At 35.9% G+C, this 24,246-nt stretch overlaps 1 protein-coding gene across 2 annotated transcripts in view; it reads right to left on the bottom strand.

Annotated features, from left to right (window-relative positions):
* Window positions 1–24,246, bottom strand: part of LOC139958808 (G-protein coupled receptor 54-like) — a 72,600-nt gene that overhangs the window by 8,859 nt on the left and 39,495 nt on the right. For both annotated transcript variants that reach the window (XM_071956161.1, XM_071956162.1), the window contains exon 3: window positions 14,729–14,864. In XM_071956161.1, coding sequence (XP_071812262.1) covers window positions 14,729–14,864 — 136 coding nt within the window. The remainder of the gene's footprint in view (window positions 1–14,728; window positions 14,865–24,246) is intronic.

The following is a 24,246-nucleotide window of genomic DNA, read 5'->3' as shown; positions in this document are numbered from 1 at the left end:
AGGGGGCTGCAAATGCAACAGGGTGTGAACATTAGTATGAAAGGAGAGGTCACTCGTTCGGTTGGTACTTTAATGAAGAGAGATTTACGCTTTATATGAACAACAAATATACGGAAAATGATGTTTTAATGAAGTTCAGATTTTGAGATGGATTGTTTTACAATGTGTGATGTCATAGCGCTATATACCAGAAGGAAATAATGTTCTATAAAAGTGGTTTCCCCTTTTGGTTTTTCTGATCATAGTTTACGAGTAAGGTAAACAATAACAAATAGTTACATTTTTGCCAACTCTAGTGGTGCTATATGCGATCATTAACTATAAATTAAGTACACACAAGATTTTCCTGTATTGAATTAGACTGTAAATATAACTCTCAGACTGTAAACGTATCCGATTATCAGTAAATATTACATGTCCTGTGAAGGATATAATAGAAGTTACAACCCAACTCATATGCAACTTCTAGTATAATTATAAACGGGAGTTGCCAATCAATGTTTCTCAACAGTGGCATATCAAGTAGTTTTCGATGAAGGGTGGGCGAGGGGGTGTTGGTTGTGGGTGCAGTTACTGGAGGACATCGGCCATCTTTGGAAAGGGAATATTAAACACTTTGCTTGGTAGTCAGTCGCCAAGTATATGTAATGACGCTCAGTGAAGGATTAACACAGCTCACATATTTGCCATCCTTTTGAAAGCACTTAATATTGTTTAAGACAATTAAATATCGCTCGCAGGATTACTTAATTGGCATTAAGCTTAGATAGAAATCGTCTACATTAAAAAGAAATAAACTGATTTATAAGATAACCTTGAAAGCACGCAGTATAGGCTACCTAACTTTTTTAGTTCTATATAGCTGCCCTGATTGGCACCATATGACACATAAATTGTGCCCGACTGTGCGGCGTGATTATTAACAGTACCCTCGGTAGCTGTGGAATCTCTTCCTGGTATCCCTGGATTGCTATGGTGAGCCATTTAGCCGTCCGAGATATACATTGATCATTTCGCAATTTATGACCAGGAAGAAATTCCAAGCTTTTATCAATCGTGTAGCCTACTTGAAAACTTCAGCACTGTGGTTTTCGCCTTTTAAATTTTTATACCTGTATAGTCGTTTTACATATCGACGAAGTTTCGTGGAAGGTTTTTTTGAAATACAAGTTCACAGAAATGGAAATGAGGGCTACTGTTAGTAGTAGCAACGACTATGGATTATGTCGATTTAGGGTTGTGTTAGTCCTGGTACTGAAGCTATTTGTCTTTTTCACCCCCTTTGCAAGATTCGTTAAACGCCAACGGCTTATATTATAATCACTGTATTCAGCATTAGAGTTTATGCAGTCTGACGAGGCTGTGGACTCCAAAGAACTTGTGAAGTTATGAATTCAAACATGATCTTGGCTACTTAAGTCCTCCACCCCACCCCCACGCCCAATAAAATCGTATGTGGAAAGATTTAACTCGGAATTAACGTCAAGTTTGCTTATGAAATAATAACATTTATATTGTATGTTTGCAAGTTTTGCAATCTCATATAATCAGATTAAAGAAGACACACATGCACACAACTATTTTTTAAAGTATATTTAAAAGAAATTTTTGTGCAAGATACAAAGATTCAAGCAATACAACTATAAGCTTCAAATTTGATATAATATTTTTGTATCAGATGTTTGCTATGTTGGGAACTTCGCAATGCATTCTGGTCATCCAGTTTACTCGTTAATTAACGGTTAGTTAACTAAGAACTCTATTATCGCCAATTAAATTATTCCGTATATACGCGATTACCGCTAAGTATATAGTAGTGGCGTGTATTTCTAACATGATGATCACATTGGTCACAAAGGACGAGTAGACTTCAAGATTTGTGGGAAGGTAGTTTCAGCAAAAGATATAACTAACATGCAAACAGCAAACCTTCACCTTTGTAACTCTGTACCAAGCCGAAGTATCACATGTACGCTAATTTAAAAATTTGGAATTGCAAATGAGGGGGTTGAACGCAATTTATGACCACGGAGATGAAATTGTAGATCTCTGGCTTGGATAAACTGATGAAAAGTGAAGTGGTCTGTTCACTTAGAACGTCTCTATATTATTCTGGGTGAAAGTGTGAAAGTTTGCAGGAGTTATTCGACTATCGACCCAACATATATACTTAATCTGTTTCAAATCCATTACCGATACTCGAGTATGACCCGAAGTAGAGAAAACATGTACGGTACTAGCGAAACTTTGTTATCATTATTATTTTTCGGGATGGGTCTCTTTTTATATGTTCGCACCATCAAATAAACAGATTTCTCCAAAGGTTCTCTGTACAAAATAGGAAATAAATGTATCCTATAAAATTGGCAAAATAAACAAACAAGACTTTGTTCAAAGTCAAATTCATTGAAAATACTTATCATACAAATTAGAATTAGATTCTAATTCTGTTTACATGTCTCCTTGAGGCGTCACATTTCATCCCCCCGGTAAAGGTTTCTGTTTTATTTGTTTATAAAACAGGGTTTTTACCGATGGTGGCCTCCACGTAGTGCCTTCACCGGTATATAAGTCGACTGTGCGCTTCAGAAAAAGATCAGCCGTTTGACTACAGCGGTCACTATTCCTCTTGTCTCTCGTATTAAATTAAAATAAATTTTATCCTTCGCTAAGTTACGAAGAGCTAAGTCGTAACTGTTTCCTGTCGGCCTTGGTAAACATAACAGGGGAAACTCTTGTTTCCTGACATGCAGCCTGGAACGGTTTTCCAAAAAAAAAATAAAATGAATAAATAGAAACTCGTGTTCTGAATATCATAACGTCATGTAGAACGAAGAACAAGATCAAGAACGAAAGAAAAAGAAAAAAATAGTTTTTTTTAAATATTTTCTATTTTTTTTTTATTTAAAGTGAAGTTGTTATAAGGTCAGTCTAGACGCACAATCCTTTGGAATTGTTTATTGTCTTATTATTTCGTTATTTTTAACTTCTAAGTTTAATTATTAAAAGAAGGACAAACGGTTATTGAATGAACGACTGTAAATACTTGGATAGGGATTTTTAATGGGTACTCAAGCGCAAATACGAATAGATTCCTCTCTTTTAGCCAACCTTACGCAGTCATTGTATCGATTATATGTTAATCTTGATCTCAAATCTCTCCAGCTCCCTCTGTATTTCTCAACGAAAAATTGAAGGGAACGAATTTACACTAAGTTGTGATGAATGAGGACCATTTTGCTCCTACTATTAATATATAATTTACACTTTACTATCCTTCACTGCATTTTAATAGGAGATGTTGTTTCCGCAAAAAACGATACAAAAGACGTATATATATATATTAGTTATAGTTAGGCCTACACCCCGTATCCTAACATGTATATATATATGTATATGTATGTATGTATATATACACACGCAGCCTATTTATCGCTCCGCCCACACTTGCTGGTCATTTCCTGTTTTGTTTTTCCAGCATCATTATCACATTACTCTATTGGAGGATATATACTGAGGGATGATGCATGTATGACATCACAACATCCAGATTAACTTCCTACTGATATTAGTTATAGTCAGGCCTATACCTCGTATCCTAACATGTATTTACTGCAGTACTTTATAAGTATCTTTTTAACGAAAAGACAAAACTACTGACTCAAGAGCTTTTACTTGATTCATCATATACTCCCGCGCGCGCGACCTCTTCAATAAAATTAAAGTACATTTAAATCTCCTGTAGGGCAGACCATCCCGTTCTATATATAAAGGTGTGAGTGGTTCTAAAATAGGTTCATCTTATGAAGAAAGTAATTCCAGTCAGGTTTTCACTGTAAATAACTTTCTTGCAAAGAGAACAATAACAGATGCAGGGTGCATGTTGTTGATTAGGTGTAACCTGAACTCTGGACAGTCACAGACAAACATCCGTGGTTTATTTCTGTCTCAGGTGTTCAAACAAAAATGAATCGTTAACAAACCAACGGGGTAAAAAGGCGACAAACTTACGGTAGATAACAGAGAGAGTGGGTATGGTTGCTGCAACCGCAATATATGCGGTTTTAGAAAAGCAACGATAAAGTTCTTTTCCATTCTGTCTATTGGACATGTCTAAACGGAGAACGTGAATTTGTTATTGCTTTAGCAATTGCTTATATAGAATTAGTAAATCACTCGGAAGCCGAGGAATGCCATTAAATATAACTGTATGGTACAGCGAGCGCGCAATGATAAAATATGAATATACACTTAGCATGCAAAAAATGTCAAGTGGAATATCTGTCTTCAGTCCTCTGTGAAGATATCACGAATGCCGCCTAGCAGGGGCGGGATTTGAGTTGTGAAAGTGGGGGGGGGGGGGCAAACCTGCCAGGAAGACTATCTAAGCGGAGCGCCACCATCGGTTGGCGCGGAGCGTACAAGAAATTTTTTGGCTTTACAAACCCTCCAGATGGCCGGAAATGGCACTTCCCGAGTGCTCTAAGCTGCATGTACCCCTCCTTGAAATATGGATCTCATGTCTGCAATTTGTATCTAGATAGTTAATTATTGTTTAAAAATTTGCAGAGGATTGATAGTAGAATTATGGTCAAATGGTGATGTACAACTTTTGTTATACGTCACTATCTAAGCGGAGCGCCATCATCAGTTGGCAAGGAGCGTCGAAATTTTCGATGAAAGGTACCCTCAGATCGGTAAAATTAACACCCATATAGGCTTTAAATTGCATCTAAACAATTAATGAACGTGTGTAAATTTAGGGAGGGCGGATAGAAGAACTTATATGGTGATGTACAACTGAAGCTTATACGTCACTATTTAGGCGGTGCACCACCATCAGTTGGCACGGCGCGTCGAAATTTAAGCAAAAAGGAAATCCTAGATCAGCAAAAATGACACCTCTGGTAACAATAAACTGCATCTAGACAGTTCTTTCCCCCTAAAATTATTAGTATATTGTACATCTGGACCGATCAAGAATATGTTCAGCAACCCACTTCGAAATTCTCCCCGCGGTCCCCACTTCTTGGAGCACTTGGCAAATATTGGGGCTGAACATACCTTTACCCCCCCCCCACTTTTTTCATGGGGGATAAGCCCCTCAAGTCCACCGGTTCCGTCGCCACTGAAGTCGAGGAGGGGTGATTTCGAGCAGTAAAGAAATTACATCGGCATATGCCATTGCATATTGTTGAATGACACGGGGGGGGGGGTGTCATGTGTCAGTGTATAATTATTGATATACCCAATACGCAAATCTGGCTTTCGTAAATCGTTTCTCTGGATTTAGTTATTCAACGCATTCAGTAGAGCAGCAACGTTGAAAATCAATTCCTGAAGCTAGCACTGTAGCACATGCCGCGGATTCATCACATGCAGAATTGAATCGCTAGTGTGTTAGCTCCAGGATTCGTAACCTGTTCTGCGAACCATGTGCTAGCTCCAGCTCCAGTTATTCTGCATGCTACATGTTACGATCTTAAACACAAATTCGACTTAGATTCGAAACAAATAGGCCTATTTGATAGAGCCGTTGTGGGGGGATAATTTCGATTAGGGTTGTGCACATTTGTCTGCAAAAACGACAAAAAAGTGAACTAAAATTTGGGAAAAAGTGGGGGGGGGGGCAAATGCCCCCTCTTGCCCCCCCCCCGTAATCCCGCCCATGCCGCCTAGTTTACGTTTTCTTTAAGGGTTGACTTTTAGGGCAGAATTTAAGACTTGATATGTAATCGTTCACGAATGATGAAAATTTCAATGCTTGATTTTTTTTTTTTTTTTTTACAGCTGTTCTGGTTTTCTTGATCTATTTAACTACATATTAACAACATGCAGAGCATTTAACGGAAGACATGCAACAATAATTCCTCTGCTACACTGTAAGCATATCGTCGAGGGTCAGAAAGATATATCGGTGTCCCATTGAGTTTTGTGTTGTAGTCGTCGTCGTGTAGTCGTGACCTAATGACCTGTATTTTAAACTATATAATCCAGTCACTTTAAGTAATGACTCTCTCAGTTGTTTAAAGTGTCGTTTCTTAAAATGTACACAGTTTTATGAAAACAAAGCCTGATAGCAATGATTCCATTTTTACAAAATATCACAATAAATATTGTGCCTAAAGTCATTCTCTAAGCTTCATATCTGATATCGAAATTGTTAAAAAAAAGAAAACATACACAAATAAAGTAAAAACTCATACCAGTTTGTGAGAAGATTAAATTGGAATATCCCATCGCTATTACGTTCGATAAAAGGTATTTGATTGCTTACATTCATTACAACATCTGACGGCATTTTCATATCAAGCAGTAACAAGGCAATCAAGAACGATGGAGTGTCGATTTTCGATTAAAGCTGCATATTACTAACAAGTTCAAACTGTTACAATTATATGGCTCCTTGATGAATGGGACAGAGGTTAGGGGGAGGGTCGGGGGGGGGGGGTGTTTGGTGGGTTTGGAAGGGGGAACGTTTGGAAAGCTCTTATACTGATGAATAAGAGAGGGGAGGTGAGTTGTGGATCGAGAAGGGGAAATGGCCGTTTGAAATAGAGGCCTAATAACGCTAATATATAGATTAGTTTAATTTTCTGGTTATCTCATTTTCCCCCCTTCATATGTTAGACTAATTTTTGGGCATGTACACATAAACTAATTAGGCTTATATTTGTACCTTCATTTTGTCATACCAATATAGATGGCGGAATACTTCCATGAGCGAAGTCGGTAAAGTTAAGTATCTCTTCATATTTCAACCGATGTATGTAGCTTTAAATGTCATAAAAGCAGGTGATCCCTGGAGATCCGTGAACAAGACAAAACTCTAAAGAAAAGTATTTGGTTTCCTAATATTTTTTTTCTCTCCTTCAAATTCATTTTCTGCTAGCTGCGCCTCCTGTGGCTCGTTGGATTAATATTTTCTTTTGGTTTTATTTTTGTTTTAAGAACATTTCTTTCTTTATTGATTGACATTTACCGTTCTATCACTCTTGGGAATCTTCACATGAAAGGTCATCAGATACACCAATAGCTATGATTCTATCACACTTTTTAGGTAAATTCTACTCAGTACACTTATACGTTTTGAACATATTGTAAGGTATCAATTTTGTTCTTATACTTTCAATCAAAATATGAAACTGGGAATATAAACTTACACGCTCGCTTTATTATGATGAGAGTAAAAACAAACGATACCGATCAGTTGGACATTATTCATCTGTTTCACCGTTGTAAGAAATATATATATAATGTTAGTACTTTCGGGTCATGTATCGTTTTTACTATTGAAGATGCTGTAATATATATATATATGTATATATATATATGTATATATATATATATATATGTATATGTATATATATATGTATATATATATATATAATCTAAAATATGAGAGCTAGTCATGTTTCTATGATGTTTCGGTTTTCAAGATACACGCCCTTTAAGTTGTCATAAATCTCCGGAATGCTTCTTTAAGGCTAACTTGATGATGACGTCAGCTTCTAAATAAAATTCCGAAAGATAATGTTTATCCATTGATTTTATAAATTTTCATAACACAACTAATCCATCTTATGTAAAACTTCATATGGAGAACAGAGCACTCTTTGGGTAGGATACATCACTATTTGTAATTGACCAAATTTAAACATGTTTCCGTGTTTTGAGGCCATAATGTTTTTGCTTTGCAGTTTTCTGTTGCGCCTGAGGAAGTGTTAATAAAGTGCCAACAAAGTGTCAATAAAGTGTCAGTAAAGTGTCAGTAAAGTGCTCGTTAAAAGTTGAACACTAGAGACCATTAAATATGACTTTCTAGTATATTTTTTAGGATGATACAGATTGATATCATAAATAAATAACACCCAGAAACAAAAACGAGCACTTTCAGAGATTTCAATTGGGATGAAGGATCCGACATTACGGTTGTTTCCAACAGATGACAAACCCATTTGAGATACTGCCACGGTCAGTGATCCAGCGACATAACCTCAAGGTATACATCCGGGGATTTACATTCTTTCTAATGACAAATTGCATCTGGCAACGTGACACACGGCTATGCAATTCATATCATCCAATCTCACAAACGCGTGTGGCATATCCGGGCCAGAAATAATGTTCAGCCATAAAAAAGTAACAAACAGATTTTGAGATTTATGCAGCGTGAAGCGTTCGTGATGTCACGCGTGTAAAAGGGCGAATCGAAAAATGTTTCAATATAAAGCATTACACAATGACTGCTATACTAAAGAGATGAGTATAGCCGACGAATAAAACATGACATCTCTCCAATACGTACAATTGACATGTCTAGCGAGTCATCAGTTGTGCTTACTCTGTCAAAAATGCTCATTTTGAGGCTTTTTTGGGGGGGTTGTAAGGACCCCTGGCATATGATGATGCAATATCCATATTGCTGACAATACAAGCAAAGCAGATTTTCATTAAATTACAAGCTTTAGATCCTATAAATTGACAGGATAAAGTCGCCGTGAAAGTTGTCATGTGATTATAAACATAGATATTGATCGGTCAGATGATTATAAAATACAGATATTGATCGATCAGAAGAAGCAAAAAAAAAAAAAAATGGCTCTAAAGTAAATGCATAAATTAGGCCTAGCTCTAGTGATAACTTGCAAACATGGTGGTGCAGATTGTTTTATAAAGTCACCTTTCAATTTATGCCCAGAAGTCTCAAACTAACAAACGTCCACGGGTTTACGGGAGGGAACGTTAAAGAAATGAAGCTTATATCAATATATGCAAATGAAGTTTTAGTAGAGAAAACCCTTCAATCTAGACAAGTTCAATTTTTTAGTGAGAATGAAAATTATAACGAAGTTGAAAATGTTCCAATGAGACCTCGTATTGTCGTCCATCCAAGGATAGACGTGAGAGAGTTTGCAGTTTTTATTATTTAATAAAATTTAATAATTAAAAGTTAATTTTTCATAGATTATTGTTACATTTTATGCGATAGTTACCTGGAATTAATATTACTAAAGGCCTATACAAATTTCATAATTTATCATCGCATGAAACAATTGAGCAGATAACCAAAAATACTTAGGCTATCTTGCGTCTTCAGTACCGTGATCGAAACACTACCAAAAAAAAAAAAAATGTGATTAAGAAAAAAACCGTTTTAACAGGAGATAAATTTAGCAAGGTATGCTTTGCGGGCTAATAACTACCGGACCGACCTTCAAGCTGCAACATGTATGCCCTTTGACACATTTTATATTGTTGTCGATAAATGTACTTTGAAAAGTATTTAATAAAGAAGAACAAAGACATTTTCCGCCCAGTTTTCATAACGATGTTGTTAATACGCTCTGCTGTTGCCAGGATGGATGCATTCATGCATAACATGTCAATTTCGCAAATTCGCTTTATAACTTGATAAAAGCATGCCATCGAGTTATATTATGTAGGATATTAACAGACTGCATCTTAAGGGAATAACTATGTACATTTCAGCACCGGAATACTCCTTTAATTCTTTGTTGTTGTTCTAAATGTGTATCACTATCGTTTCATGTCCTCGATTTTAATAAGTGATTACCTAGCAATCGTCATTAAACTAATTGATTATCAAGCCTATACTATTATTGCTCAGAGGTATCTATTATCGATCAGACAATGATTTAAAGCATATACATGTTTTTATCTGCGGTAATGTGATGGCATTATTTACAATCAATCAGGGACTTCCCTGATCATACTAGTGTGAGGTTATCACGTGACCGTCCTACTGTTATAGTGATTAGTTTCGGTGAAAATGTCTTATGATATTAGAGGTACGATGTGACTAAAATGAAATAGACTGTACATTATGTGTAACAGCATATAAGGGCTGGATATGTAACATTAGTTATGTAGATTTACATGAACCTAAATGGTATACTTACCTGATTCGACTCACGTGCATGCGAAAAGTGGTTAAAAGTGTCGCAAATATAATAACATGCAGACAATTTCTGTGGTTGATAGAAACTATCAAAATGTCACTTTTATTACTAGGACATTGCCTTCTAGCCTATAGGCCTATTTTATTCTGTTCCCGTGAGGTGTAATGAATGTCTCATACATGAATATGCGCTTAATAAGTATAAAAATATAATATGCTAAATTTAAACATGTATTCCTTCTTCATTTATCAAAATAGTACTTCCGGCGTTCTTCATATTGAACCAATCACAACATAGTACCGAATCAACAGGTTCGTACAAGTCGTTATCTTCACAATCAAAATGGCCGCCCACGCAAAGCAAACTTGATCAGAAACCATGAAGCTAAGGTTTGTTTTATTTATCGTCCTACATTAGTTTGATATATAAACTATGCCACTCTTCACCCACGGCCCTTACGCGATTGACATTAAGTTGTACCTCTGTAATTTTCTTTATATTTTAGACTAAAAATTCTATTATACTATAGGCTAAATCGCCTATAAACTTGTCTCCGTATTTCGTCTCCTAATATGTGCCATTTACGTCTGCAGGCAACGATATTGCTATAGGACTGTATATAACAGCCAATATTAAAATAGGCCAAAGTTTATCATATGGAGCTCCCAGCTGGGACCGGTGCCGGAAATGCTACCAGTATGTTGTTTAACATGACGAATTAAAAATGGAACGAAAAACAAAACAAAACAAGGAGAAAAGCAACCGAGAAACTGGAACGAATGTGGTAAATTGAGCGAGTACCGTAACTTCGATGAAGTAATGCCATAATGATAAAAAAATAATGATAATAAGCATTTATTTTTACGACGCTTAAGCGACCACAAATGTGGGAGAAACCCGCAAGGGCTTATGGCTTACAACTTACACGTCGGGTGGCTTCCAATTCAACATTTTTAACTCAAATTGGGAATATTTTCAATTTAAAAAGTCATTTCAGATGGGAAAACCGTAGATTGCTCTTTTGATGAAAAACCCACATAACTATGACCCGGCCGGGTTTCGAACCCGGAAACTATCTCAATATGACTTTCATTATTGTAATGGAGCATATAGTTGTACAGTGCATAAGATCCTCACACTCTCAGTCCTTATTAGGTACAGAGAAATGATTTTAGTTAAAACAATGTAAAACCACGCACAGGTCCTTGATGGAGAGTAACCCAGGCTATTACTTCTGTATTATCTATATTGAATTACTATAGCGGTTTGTACTTTATGTTCTAGTCTTAAAATGATTACACGCTACTTTAAACAGTAAGCTGTTGTCAAGTACTTTCTCACCGTCCTCACCCAAGCATTCCCTTAATATACCACCTACCCCCCCCCCCCCCCCCAGCTAGACTAATAATAACGGATAATTGGCAGAAACAGTCCCCAGAGTAGATTTTAAATGCTTTTTGCATATCCCGCTGAACACATCATGCAGTTTAACTTGAAAAACCATTGAGTTGCTTTTCCAACGTACTTTTAAGGAATGATCGGATAGGGAACATGCGCTAGCAAAGATTTGATTTCAAACGTATGTTAAACTTCACGTTACTTTAATTTTGCACCAAATGCTTTGGAAAGTTCTTGAGTGATCTTGTCATCATTTTTTCCCAAGTTTATTTTTGTTATTATTATTATTATTATTGACTTACAAGTTTTGTTCATCCCCAACCGACAGGTGAAAGTAATACTTTTTTTGGTGTTAAAATTTTATGTAAGTGATGGATATTTCTCCACCCCTCCACTCCTCTTCCCTCCCCTCGTCCCACTCACCCTAACATTTAACCAGACTAAAGGACTATCTCATTAGAATTGGGAAGATCGACTATGATCACTTCATAATATAAAAATCTGTCAACATTCTCTTTGACGTTTTTGCTAATATTATCAAATCAAACCTCTGATATGAGTCCATGCAGTATGTATATCTTTCATTGGTAAATTGTTGACCCGTTAACTTTCTAATTTGCATATGCACTAGCAGTTCCGCCAACTGAAGTGACCTGGAAGATGCTGCTCGTAGTTGTATTGTACAACATCGGGATATTCTTATACTGTTCCATACTATCAATACACGTCCGTTGAGGCGTGACCCGGAAAGTACTATCTAGAGCACACCAAAAAAAAAATCCCTTCTTAGAGATTAATATTATTTTAGAAGTGATTACTGCATTTCTAAAATATGCTTTCTCACTCCAAGTTGTCATTTCTTATAGGTTATTCGCAGGCGTTCGGTTTCAAGCGTGACCTAAATGTATCAACAGAGTGTTTATATAGCATTTGAAAAGGGTCTCAACTGGATAATACTGATAATTAACACACTTAACATTCTCGATATGGTCGTTCAGTATTCCATAGCGATGATTTACATACGATGCGCACGGCTTGCTATTCATTGAAACACATTGGAAATGCTTAAACATCGGATGAATCTACGACAGCAATGCACTGAAAACTCGTTTACTTTTTCCGAATTTTCTAAAACAATATATTAAATATATCTATCAATCAATCAACTAAAAGTAATAAAACTAAAAGTAAGGTAAAAACAAAACAACATGTAAACAACAACAACAACACATGCATCTTAAATTCATGCATATTTCCTATTTTGACGTAGAGGAAGTCTCAGAGAGGATTGAAATAGTACTGTAACAATGACGAATTCCTCTTCAGCGAAGGCAATGTTATGAAGAAAATGTCTAGATCCCTTTATTATGCCGAGGAACATTTCACATCTTCAACAATATTGTTAAATTTTTGCTAGTTTCCCGCCTGTGGCAAACTAACTATTGTGATTTGCGTTGAATCTTGCTCAATGCACTAACATTTGGCAGACGATCGATCGATGCGGGCAGAGAGGCGCAGGTGCGTGGCCCAAGGGTGAACAATAACGGAAACAGAAAATGAAGGAACCGTATAGAAAGTTTAAAGGCTACGTCATTTGGGTCATTGCCGTTGTTTTCATGCCGTGTTTCATTTCAGCTCTTGTAACTTTCCCCCGTGTACAACAATGCTGAACATCACACCATGAGCAATCAGTCGGGTATTAAGAACCTATTCGCATTAGTGAACGGACCTAGTTCTAAATAGATCTTTGTAGTATCAAATTATAACTGACGGAACTATTCTACATAGCTCCTATAGAATGATCAGATCATAGCTGTAACGGACCTAGTTCATGATAGCTCTTAGAATCATCAGATCATAGCTATTACGGACCTAGTTCTAGATAGCTCTAAGAATGATCAGATTATAGCTGTAACGGACCTAGTCCTAGATAGCTCTTAGAATGATCAATCAGATCATAGCTAACGGACCAAGGTCAAGATAGCTCTTAGGAGGATCAGATAATAGCTGTAACGGACCTAGTTAATGATAGCTCTTAGAATGATCAGATCATAGCTATAACGGACCTAGTTCTATATAGATAGCTCTTAGAATGATCATATCATAGCTAACGGACCAAGGTCAAGATAGCTCTTAGATGATCAGATCATAGCTAACGGACCAAGGTCAAAATAGCTCTTAGGATGATCAAATCATAGCTATAATGGACCTCGTTCTAGATAGCTCTTAGATGATCAGATCATAGCTATAACGGACCTAGTTCATGATAGCTCTTATAATGATCAGATCATAGCCAACGGACCAAGTTTTAGATAGCTCTTAGGATGATCAGATCATAGCTATAACGGACCTCGTTCTAGATAGCTCTTAACATGATCAGGACAAAGGTAACCACATTTTCACCACCACCCCCCCCCCCCCCACACACACACAAACCTGAAAGTCATTCTTAGCACAACATTGGGTGTAGACCCAATTCTAACATTATTCCAATGCCAGCATATGTATCAAGATCGCACCATTTAAGATCTAAATTTTTTGTGAGTGTAAAACCAGAACCCTGTACATGGGAGTCGGCTGCATGGACCTCAGGACCACACCCTCTCCTTTTTAAAGTCCTGGATCCGGGCCCCTGTTGATCTTTATCTTGATATAGGTCTTCTAATATTGTAATATGATCCGATCATAATTTATGGACCCAGGTCTAGATAACCCATTGTATGATCAAGCCACATAAATATTCAGCAATGAAATTAATCCATTTAAAAAACTCATTACCAATAACCTTACAAATATGACACTCGAAGGTAACAAAAACCATGTTATTTGATTGGCATTTTATATCACTTCTAGGCTTCCGACAACTTTTATATCGTCACGTCCCAATATCCACAAAAAACAATTAGGTTCGGTCGACAGTTGAAGAAACAACAGTCGGAAATGTTAGCAAACATACTTGGTTTGTCGTTTGACATTTCGGAAAATTCATACTCCATTAAATGTCCTACATTAATTTCAATTAACCGCTGGGACTCTATTGATTCAAACCATGCATTGTAGGAATTTGTACCTCACTGTTTTGAGAGAGTCCCATACAAGAGTCCCATGCAAATACATTGACTGGCATGCAACATTAAATTGAACACTTTATGCTGTTTTAATTATCTGGAACACCCACACCGTGAGGAGATACAAGATGTATATGGAGTCATTCAACTAAACTGCACTAGCAGCACATTGTACGATCTACTCGTAGTAGGAGGAAGACACAACGTAAACAAGAAAAAGTAAAATAAAAAGTAAAAGAAGAATAGAGCACTTGGAACATGGATTCATTTGTACATGCTTATGGCAAATTTACATTGATTTTATTGATTTATACAAATAGTGCAATAATATATACTCACATATCCAAATAATGATGATGATGACGGAAACCATCTTCGTGGAGCGGTTCTGCATTGATTTTAGTGGCCGTACTATCGCCTGATACCGGTCAACGCTCATAGCGGTCAATGTCAGGCAAGTTGCTTGGGCTGCCGCCTTAAACGCAAAAAGAAGCAAAAACAACAACATTTAAACAGGTAAAATTGAACAAAAGAGAAGGGTGAGAAAATAATTAAGAAATATATATATATATTTACAAAACTATATATATATATGTATAATTATCAATATGTGGTACACGATTTGAAATCAATTCATTCACGATGTTTTCTATCAAATCAAATGTAGCAGGAAATGAGAAACTTACGATCTGATATGTTGCCTATTGGGACATTGAGCTTCTTTTATCATCCAAACAAATGACCTACTGGGATCCAATTAACGTCAACCAAACATAAAAAGTTAATAACCGTTGAACACATTTGTATTGTGATTGGGACACGAATCGACAATCACTGAAGCAGTTTACATGAAAGACTTTGATGGAAGTTTACTCAAAAAGTAAAATTTGCTGGCCTCACATCAATTTGGGTTCGTGCTTTCATAATAACTTGTTTTTGCACGTCATGTTTTCGTTTTTCTTTTAGCTATTGGTAGAGGTTCAATGCATACATACACGAACAACCTTCAGTTATAGTTGTCATATCACAAATAACATCCTGAAAGTAAGTAATACGGGTTAGTACGAACTAAAAACTATAGATACAACAAGGAAGTAAGATTCGGAGCGAAATGACATTGAGAAAAAGGAATAGCTTAATTCTTCATATCCATTCAACTGAGTCATATATTTCACAGAAAGAATATAATCCAGGAAGAACAAACAGGTAACGATGAAGCAATTTCTCGATCGAATAACGTTTATCATCCCGGACCAAACTAGTAGAAAGTTATATCGTAGTAAATTAGGTGTTTAAAGGGACCTGGGATAAACTAAGCTCTATCTATAACGCTTAGCCAATAGCGCAATCCTAATTTAATATCGTTAGCCAGAAAATGAATGAACAGATATTTAAACGCTCGTGAACATTCTGTCCCTAAGGATTATGTATTTTCTGTTACATAGGTTAGTTAAGTTCCACAGCGCGCTGCGTAACCGGCAACGTTACCTCGAAGTTTTTGTTCTTCACAAGAATCTTGTTTTTAAACAAAACAGAATTTGCTTATATTGTCTTATGGTTTTCTTTGATTGAATGAGGCCCCATGTCTCTCCTACGACTGTAGCTATGTAACAGAAAGGAAATCAGTCAAGACAGCTTTAGTTCGAGTCTGACTTTGTCCCCCAAATTTGAGCCTTAATTCCTTCGCACTGAACTTCTTGAAGCAACAGATTGAGTCAATTTGACTTTATTAAATTAATCGACGGGATTTAGATAATAATAATAAACTCCTACAATCAACAAATTTTCGATTTTGTGGGAATTTTCAAAGTTGCTGTTGGCATGAGGTTAGGTTAATTCTGATGAAAAAGTACGATCATGGGAGTCGAAATGTTGAGAACGGAATCGGATTCAACGAGAATTTGATCATGAAAACCTTTATTTGTGGAATTATGCCCAATGCTCAACGCGCTTTTTACAAGTGCCAAGTTGAAATGATAAATTAAATAAAACTTAGAAAATAGAAAAAGGTTAAATGCCACGCTTTAAATGTTCGAGCAAGAAAGGGAGTTCCACTAGCAAGGGCTGTGTGTTGGAAGCTGTAACTGCAACAGGTCTTCATGCGAGACAACGGGACTTGAAGCTGTACAGGGTGGTGTGAACGAATGTAGGGGGGGGGGTAGGTAGGTCTGTTTGCCATTCTATAATACATTGTGTAGGAATTTTTAACCAAGCCAAAACTAAAGCTTGTGTGCATTCGTGTATAACCATTTGTCTCTTCTTAGAGGCGGATTTCTCTGAAGAGGGGACCCATAAGGCATCTATCGTAACATACCGAAATAACGGTCTATCAGAAGACATCACCAAAATGTAAGGCATCCTGGAGCGGCGCAGAAGCGTTCTAGCCCCCCCCCCCCCCATACTTGCTTTGGTTGCAGGCAATGGTTAGTGCTAAAGAAAACTTCAGAAGAGGGGACCAGGACACCTTTCCACCTTATTCCCATATTAAAGATTCAGTTACGAGCCAGGCCCACCCCCCCCAATAAAATAATAAAATCATCTTAATAAACTTTGTAATGTTCAAAAACCTTGTTGTCACTTAATTTCATGGTCTCTGGTTTGATTGTGATGAAGTAACATGATTTTTGTTTTCTAAGGCCTTAACATATTTTGCTTCGCTTAGCGTGATCAAGTATGTGTATGACATTACTAGGCTTTACGCATATAGCATTTGGCAGCTACATTACGTCTTTTTTTCGTTCAAGTAATCACACAAATGGTTTGTCTCCGAATCTGTATGCAGCAATTGGACTTGAATTCGATTAGGAATATGTGTGTGAGCGACAACTGTCTCATTTTATAACAGTTAAGTGCTTGCCGTACTTACTTACTTGATATCAAACTTCCGTTTTTTTTTTGTGCTCCAGTCTTTTTTAGACAATAACTTAATAATTCCCCCAAAAAACATTAGGCTGAATAATTCAATAATGCTTTTAATATATTTAATGTCATCTCATATTTCTCTGATGTTTACTCATTCTTACTGTTCATGAGGTACCTTCATTTGTCGATTAATGTTTTCTCTCCTGCTATATTTACAAAATAATATTCAAATTTTAGAACATGATAATTTTTCCATCAATCAATATATGACAAAAATTTAGCTATTAGCCCCCCCCCCCCTCCCACAAATTTGACAGACTGCGTAATATGTTCCTTAAGAATGAAATAACTAGTTAGATCAATAGTGAAATTGAAATCCGACGAAATGGATGAACGATTTTTTAGGGGGCATAATAATTTAACTTATATTGCCCGAGCCATTGTCCAAATTTGACATGTTATAATATTTGTATTCACAGGATGATATAACTCACATATCATTTTGAGTGGTGACATTAATGTTACTTTATCAATGTTAGTTACCAGTATGTAATATACAGGTTAAGTAAAGAACTTAAAATCAACACAAATTTTATTCTGTTTCTAGAACCATCACTTCACAAAATTAGAAATTCTTAACTCTTTTCATTATCTGCACCTGTGCTTCATCTATGGGCCACTCATTCAATACCAAGACATGTTGGCCAGTTTGTACGTTAATGAATGATTCATATAGTTGCAATAAATTATATATTACATGGGCTCCACAAGAATTTCGACCCGATTTTCCTTTTGAAGTTAACCACACTTTTGAGGGTAACAGCGCACCAAACGACAAGACATGACGTATGCAGAGTACATGGCAGGAAAACATGGCGACACTTTAAACCAACATTAATGTTATAGGTAAAAACCCTAACCATATTTATAATCAATTAATACTACAGTGTCTATACCAATAACTGTAATAACATATAACTAACCAGTTTCTTGTTAGCTATGGGAAACAAACGATAAGTTAAGAAACGAACTGTAAGTTACGAAACATTTGTTCGAACTGACATTTATAAATGCAATGTTTAGTATCATATGAACTAACCAGACTCCTTTTAGCTATGAGAAACTGTAAGTTACTAAATAAACGGTAAGTTACGGAACAAACTTTAAGATAGGAAATAAACTGTAATTTACGAAACAAACTGTAAGTTATCAAACATATGTTCGAACTGACAGTGCTAATCTTAGGTTAACTATCATATAACTAACCAATCTCCTCTAAGCTATGAGAAACTGTAAGTTACGAAACAAACTGTATCTTACAAAACAAACTGTAAGTTACGAAACAAGCTGTAAGTTACGTTACAAACTGTTAGCTACGAAACATTTGTGAGAACTGACATTGATAAATGTAATGTTAACTATCATATAGACTAACCAGTTTCTTTATAGCTGTGAGAAACTGGTTAGTTTATATGACAAACTGTAAGTTACGAAACAAACTGTAAGTTACGAAACATTTGTTCGAACTGACATTGATAAATGTAAGGTTAACTAACATATAAACTAACCAGTTTCCTTATAGCTGTGTGAAACATAAGTTACGAAAACGACTTTGAGTTACGAAAAACTTGTTCGAATTGACATTGATAAATGTAATGTTCAACATTAACTGATTCGTCAAAGTATAAAACCCACTCAGGCGGGTAGACATATAGCTTTTATGTTTTCTCCATTCCATTCATGTAACCTGTAACTCTCCCAGAACCCCTTAGCTTTGTGCGTTGTTAACGGATCGCTAGAAGTATCATTGACGAGATTAATGGAAACAGAAAGCACCTCTTCGATATGCCATTTCAAAAATCACAGTCGGGTATAGTCTTTTTTCTTGATTAGTAGGACCTGGGGTCCATAAACCTACTGACATCACTTAAGGCAATTCATCGTAAGTTTTTTTGAGAGACGTTTCATCTGCTCTAGCGGTCATACATACATACACACACGCATACATACACCCATACACACACATAGATATATATACATACATATATATCTATATCTGTATGTATGTATGTATCTGAATATATATGATATGGTTTATACTACATATCTATCGTACTCTTCAATCACAAAAATGAATTGCTGAAACGAGTTATAAAGAATAATAAAGTCTAGTTTATTGATTTTACTCGGTGTATGGTACGCGTTTAAATCATCGTTTGTTTCTCATCAAATTTTAGTTGCCATGCCTTGCATTCCTGTGTCAAACAAAAAAATACCTTTGGCATGTCCAGGTGCGAAGCTATACGAGGAAAAACCATTCCCGCGAGTTATTTTCTCGCTGCGTGCGAGGTATAGGTTGGCGTGTAACCTACACACATCATATCTACAAAATAGTGAGTAAAGTAGTGACCTACCCTATGGTTCGAAAACTGTGAATGCGCCACGTCTAAAAATTTTCCATAAGGTATCGGTTTCAAGAATGCTAATTAGAGTCATGGGTTCACGTCTCAGCTGTTTGAACGATATTTTAATTATTGAAGTCTTCATGTTTTTAGAGACCACCTCATGCAAATTCTTGTAAGAAGTTTCGTATGATTGGGATCTGGTTACCAATGGTAGGGCGAAACCTCGGGGCTCAAGTTGTTATGTTTCACCAGGATTTCATATAGAAGTGTGATAACAGAGTGTCCCAATTTTGGACAACACAACGGACTAGATCTATAATTTACTGCATTTATTGCCATATACTTATCTACGCCTTCTTATATGTTCAAGGAACTGCTTTGAACGATATAAGTGTTCAGCACTAAATGAATACTGTTTATTCTATAGCAATATATAGATTAGTGTAATAATCTCTATGTATATAGACTAATTAGTTTGATTCTCGCGGTAATTGGTGAAGGTCACTTTGGTATTATGTATCTTAGTTATTCATTTCTTTCGGTGAAAGATCCATGTGTGTACATTTTATAGAACGTATAAAACTAACTTTGGGTCACGGTTTCTCCATTTACGAAACAAACATAAGATGATAAATATAAATGTTAAAATAAAATAACATAAAACTCTACTGTTTATCTCCTACCTCTCCTCTTTCCCTGTTGGTTTCTTTCTTTCTTCTCTCCATCCCTATTCCCTTGTCTACTAATCCCCTTACATCTATCTATTTGTGTTCACCATGTTCATTAACCTGTCTGTTTTCTGTGCGTGTTTTTGTACCTTTTGTTACTGTTGCTTGCCATTTAGCCTCTGAAGAAGATCCTGCTAGGATCGAAACGTCAGGCCAACTTACTTTTACACAAATATAAATGTTTACAGAAGTTCGTAAACTACTATTGGAAATCGTTTACTAATTTATTTCTCTTATTAAAGAGATTGGATAGTTATGTACACACGTGTTTATCGTCAACATATGTTAGCCAACTTAAAGCAATACAGAAAACCGGCCTTGTCTGATGATTGCATGTAGAAACAATGATTGGCTGATTTAAGGTATAATTGAAATGGTTAATTAAACACGTATGAATGACGTGTCACGCTTATTGGATATTAATACGCTGTTGTATTTTTCAAGGTATGTCTTGACTTTATAATTCACGAACTATTAGTAAAATCACAATATTTTTCCAAACAAGTAGAAATAGTAAAATCATATGTTTGACTTTACTAGGAAAAACATTGTGTCCGATTATAAAGTTGTAATAATGACATCGATATTGTAAATGATTAATGAAAGAAAACTATAGAATGTAATGACTTTATTACATAACATGAATTGTTAAATAAATCTCCATCAAACTGATCCAAGCTTCGTTATTGGGAAGCGTTTTCAGTCCTAAGAAACCATTTTACATTATTTTGTTTTACTAAGAGATCAGCAATTGTCTGTTATCATCGTTTTGGGCTTCTGTGCGGCTGCCCTTTACATTATCGTGAACAGGAAGTTCATAGGTAAACGTAAGTGTTAAGTTACACCTTTCTCGGGCTTTTCTAAATGTCGTGCTGAACATTGGGATTCGTCAGGGCAAATCTGACTCGACTTTTACAATGTACGTTCCCTCCGGTCATAATGATAAATGTTTTGAAGATAAAAAAGAAAAACCCCACTTTTCCAGAATTGAGTAACAATTCGCCAATCCAAGAGTAATTCGACAATCCGATCTATGTTGAAGTGAATCCAGGATTTGATACGAGATTGTTCTTTTTTTTATGAACATTCCTTTTTCTTTGGAGGTGGGAGGAGGAGGGGAGAGGGATAAAGTATAAAACCAAAATTTACATGATTTTGTTGTTATTGATTAAGTTAAGTAGATAATGTGCTCCGGAAGTGACCAATTGCATATTTAAGTGCTTTGATAGGACATTAACTGTATGCCCAGAACATAGAAAAAATGGTTAGCATTGCATTTCTTAGAACATATGTGGAAACATATTCTGCATGTTCAGGACCGGTTTACCCCAAATATGAGTTGGAAGTTATAGGACATTAGCATGTGCATGGTAAGGCTAACATGAATATGCATGACATGTCTATCTCCTAGGTAAGGCTAACATGAATATGCATGACATGTCTCTCTCCTAGGTAAGGCTTACATGAATATGCATGACATGTCTATCTCCTAGGTAAGGCTTACATGAATATGCATGACATGTCTATCTCCTAGGTAAGGCTTAGATAAATATGCATGACATGTCAATCTCCAAGGTAAGGCTAACATGAATATGCATGACATGTCTATCTCCTAGGTAAGGCTAACATGAATATGCATGACATGTCTATCTCCTAGGTAAGGCACATGAATATGCATGACATGTCTATCTCCTAGGTAAGGCTACATGGATATGCATGACATGTCCATCTCCTATCTCTTTTCAGCACGGTTAGGCTTAATTATAAGTACATATCCTATATGGAAAGTGCATTTCTCTGAAAATAAAGAACACACCTCATATGCATGCATAATATGTCTATCACAATGAAAAAAACGTTTCCTGAGGCTAAGTCCTAGCGAAGGTATGGATAATAGGGCCTCTATTTTGCTTAGTACTTAATATATCTTGTTACATAGGATCCTGGCATTGGGTAAAGTATAATTTTTAATCGAACGACAAAATGTCTAATGAGTAAGCTTCCTTTATTATTCCGGTAATAGAAATGCCCCTCTCTCTCCCCCACCCCTCAAAAAAAAATTTTTGAACCAAATCTGAGCTCGAAATAACCCGTAAAAATATATTTGAAAGCTTTTATTATGTTATCCTAAAAGAATCTGGTTTAACTTAAATTTTATTGCCATATTTTATAATGTATTTCACCATATATATATATATATACATATATATATATATATACATACATATATATATATTTCCTTGAAAAGCCTCACATTGAAAAATGTGGCAATTAAAAAGTTTTACTAGCATAAATGCGGTCCCGCATGTCACCTAGAATGTAACAGCCTGACCCGAATTAAAAAGTAAATTTAGTAAAGTCAATTTAAAGATATAAAAATCTATATGTATTGTAAGTTGCAAACGAAATTTGCATCAAGAGTATAACTGGGTCTGAGTCTAAATTTACATAAAACTCCATTATGCATTCAATATGGCTGTCTTAAAATGTTTATGGGGTACTATATAATTGTGTAGTTAATGATCATACCAACATGACAATGTGTGTTGTATGATCAGTATACTAGCTAGGCCAACACAATAGCCAAAAAAAAAAAAAAAAAAAACAAGTGTTAAGTTAGGAATGAGGCAGCTGTTTGTTTTGGAAATCATATGAACGCTTGAAAATATAATATAAGTTCCAATTCCTGGATTGGATCATGATTGTATTGCTTCCATAATTGAACATAAACAAGGTGTACGTAAATAATTTACACAAAAAATCCCCTCCGTTGTTTGTTTATCAGTATGGTCGGGAAAGAGGGCATTTCTCAAGACTGCCGGCCCAAAATAATCATCTAACAAAACAAAATATCCGACGCAAATGATGTTAAAGTAAACGTATTAAGTTTAACACTGTCAAATGAAATAGCATAGATTTGTATTGATTACATCTATTTAACATAAATCAAGCCCTTATAGTAAATTGTATGTCGCTCCATTTGAAATGTTTGGTTATCATCCCAACCTAAATTGATTAGTTACTATAGTAACGGCGAAATATACGGTCATTACCACGAATAAATGTATGTTTGCTCATGATTTAATTACAGTCACGATTTTTGGACGATTAAAGGTTTTCCCAAACAAAAACAAAAAACAAAAAAACAAAAAAAACAAAAAGAAAAGGCTAAATAATTTTATATTTTAGCATTCGCGGGGTCAATGTCTCTCGAAATTTCTTCTCACATGATCATTACGTCACACAGATGTTTATCAACTCTTCTTTATTGATCTAATGTAGAGTCGATATGTTCTTGAAATGCCTGTCTGCGGTTTGGATGAACTAAAATTACAAACATTTAATCTGTCAGCTGGCTTGAAAGATAGCTAAATTATACCTTTATTCCTATTCAAGATCTAATCTGTGTTGCTGTCCACCACCACTGGTATTTATCATTTTTCGGTCTAAACGGTCCCAAACTATACGAGGTTGACAGGTCACTTATCAACTAAAAGACCTTAATTCAGCTCCTTGCTCCAGACGTTTTGTTATTGTAACAAACTACAGTTTACGCAAAGGAAACGATTTTCGGTGGCGAATTTAATGACCGATCGCTTAAGCTGTCAGAATAGCTTCGATTTGGTGCTACATAATGTCTTTGTGGATCACCATGATCCCTCAGAGATTACTCTCAATCCAAAAAACTAAGAGAGGATGGAATACGTATCTTAGCCATTAATGTCCGGGAAAGTTACGTCTTCAGAAGATAGTAAAAACATTGGCCTAACTGTCCTCTTGTTGGACTTTGGAATTTCTTCTTTCTCATAAAACTTCATCAGCTCTTTTTTCCCTCACAGATCAAACTTTATAAAGAACGTTA

This window comes from Apostichopus japonicus, chromosome 18 (genome assembly GCF_037975245.1).
Source record: "Apostichopus japonicus isolate 1M-3 chromosome 18, ASM3797524v1, whole genome shotgun sequence".
NCBI lineage: Eukaryota > Metazoa > Echinodermata > Holothuroidea > Aspidochirotida > Stichopodidae > Apostichopus > Apostichopus japonicus.
The sequence above is the reverse complement of the archived record's forward strand: the minus strand, read 5'-3'. Positions and strand labels throughout refer to the sequence as shown.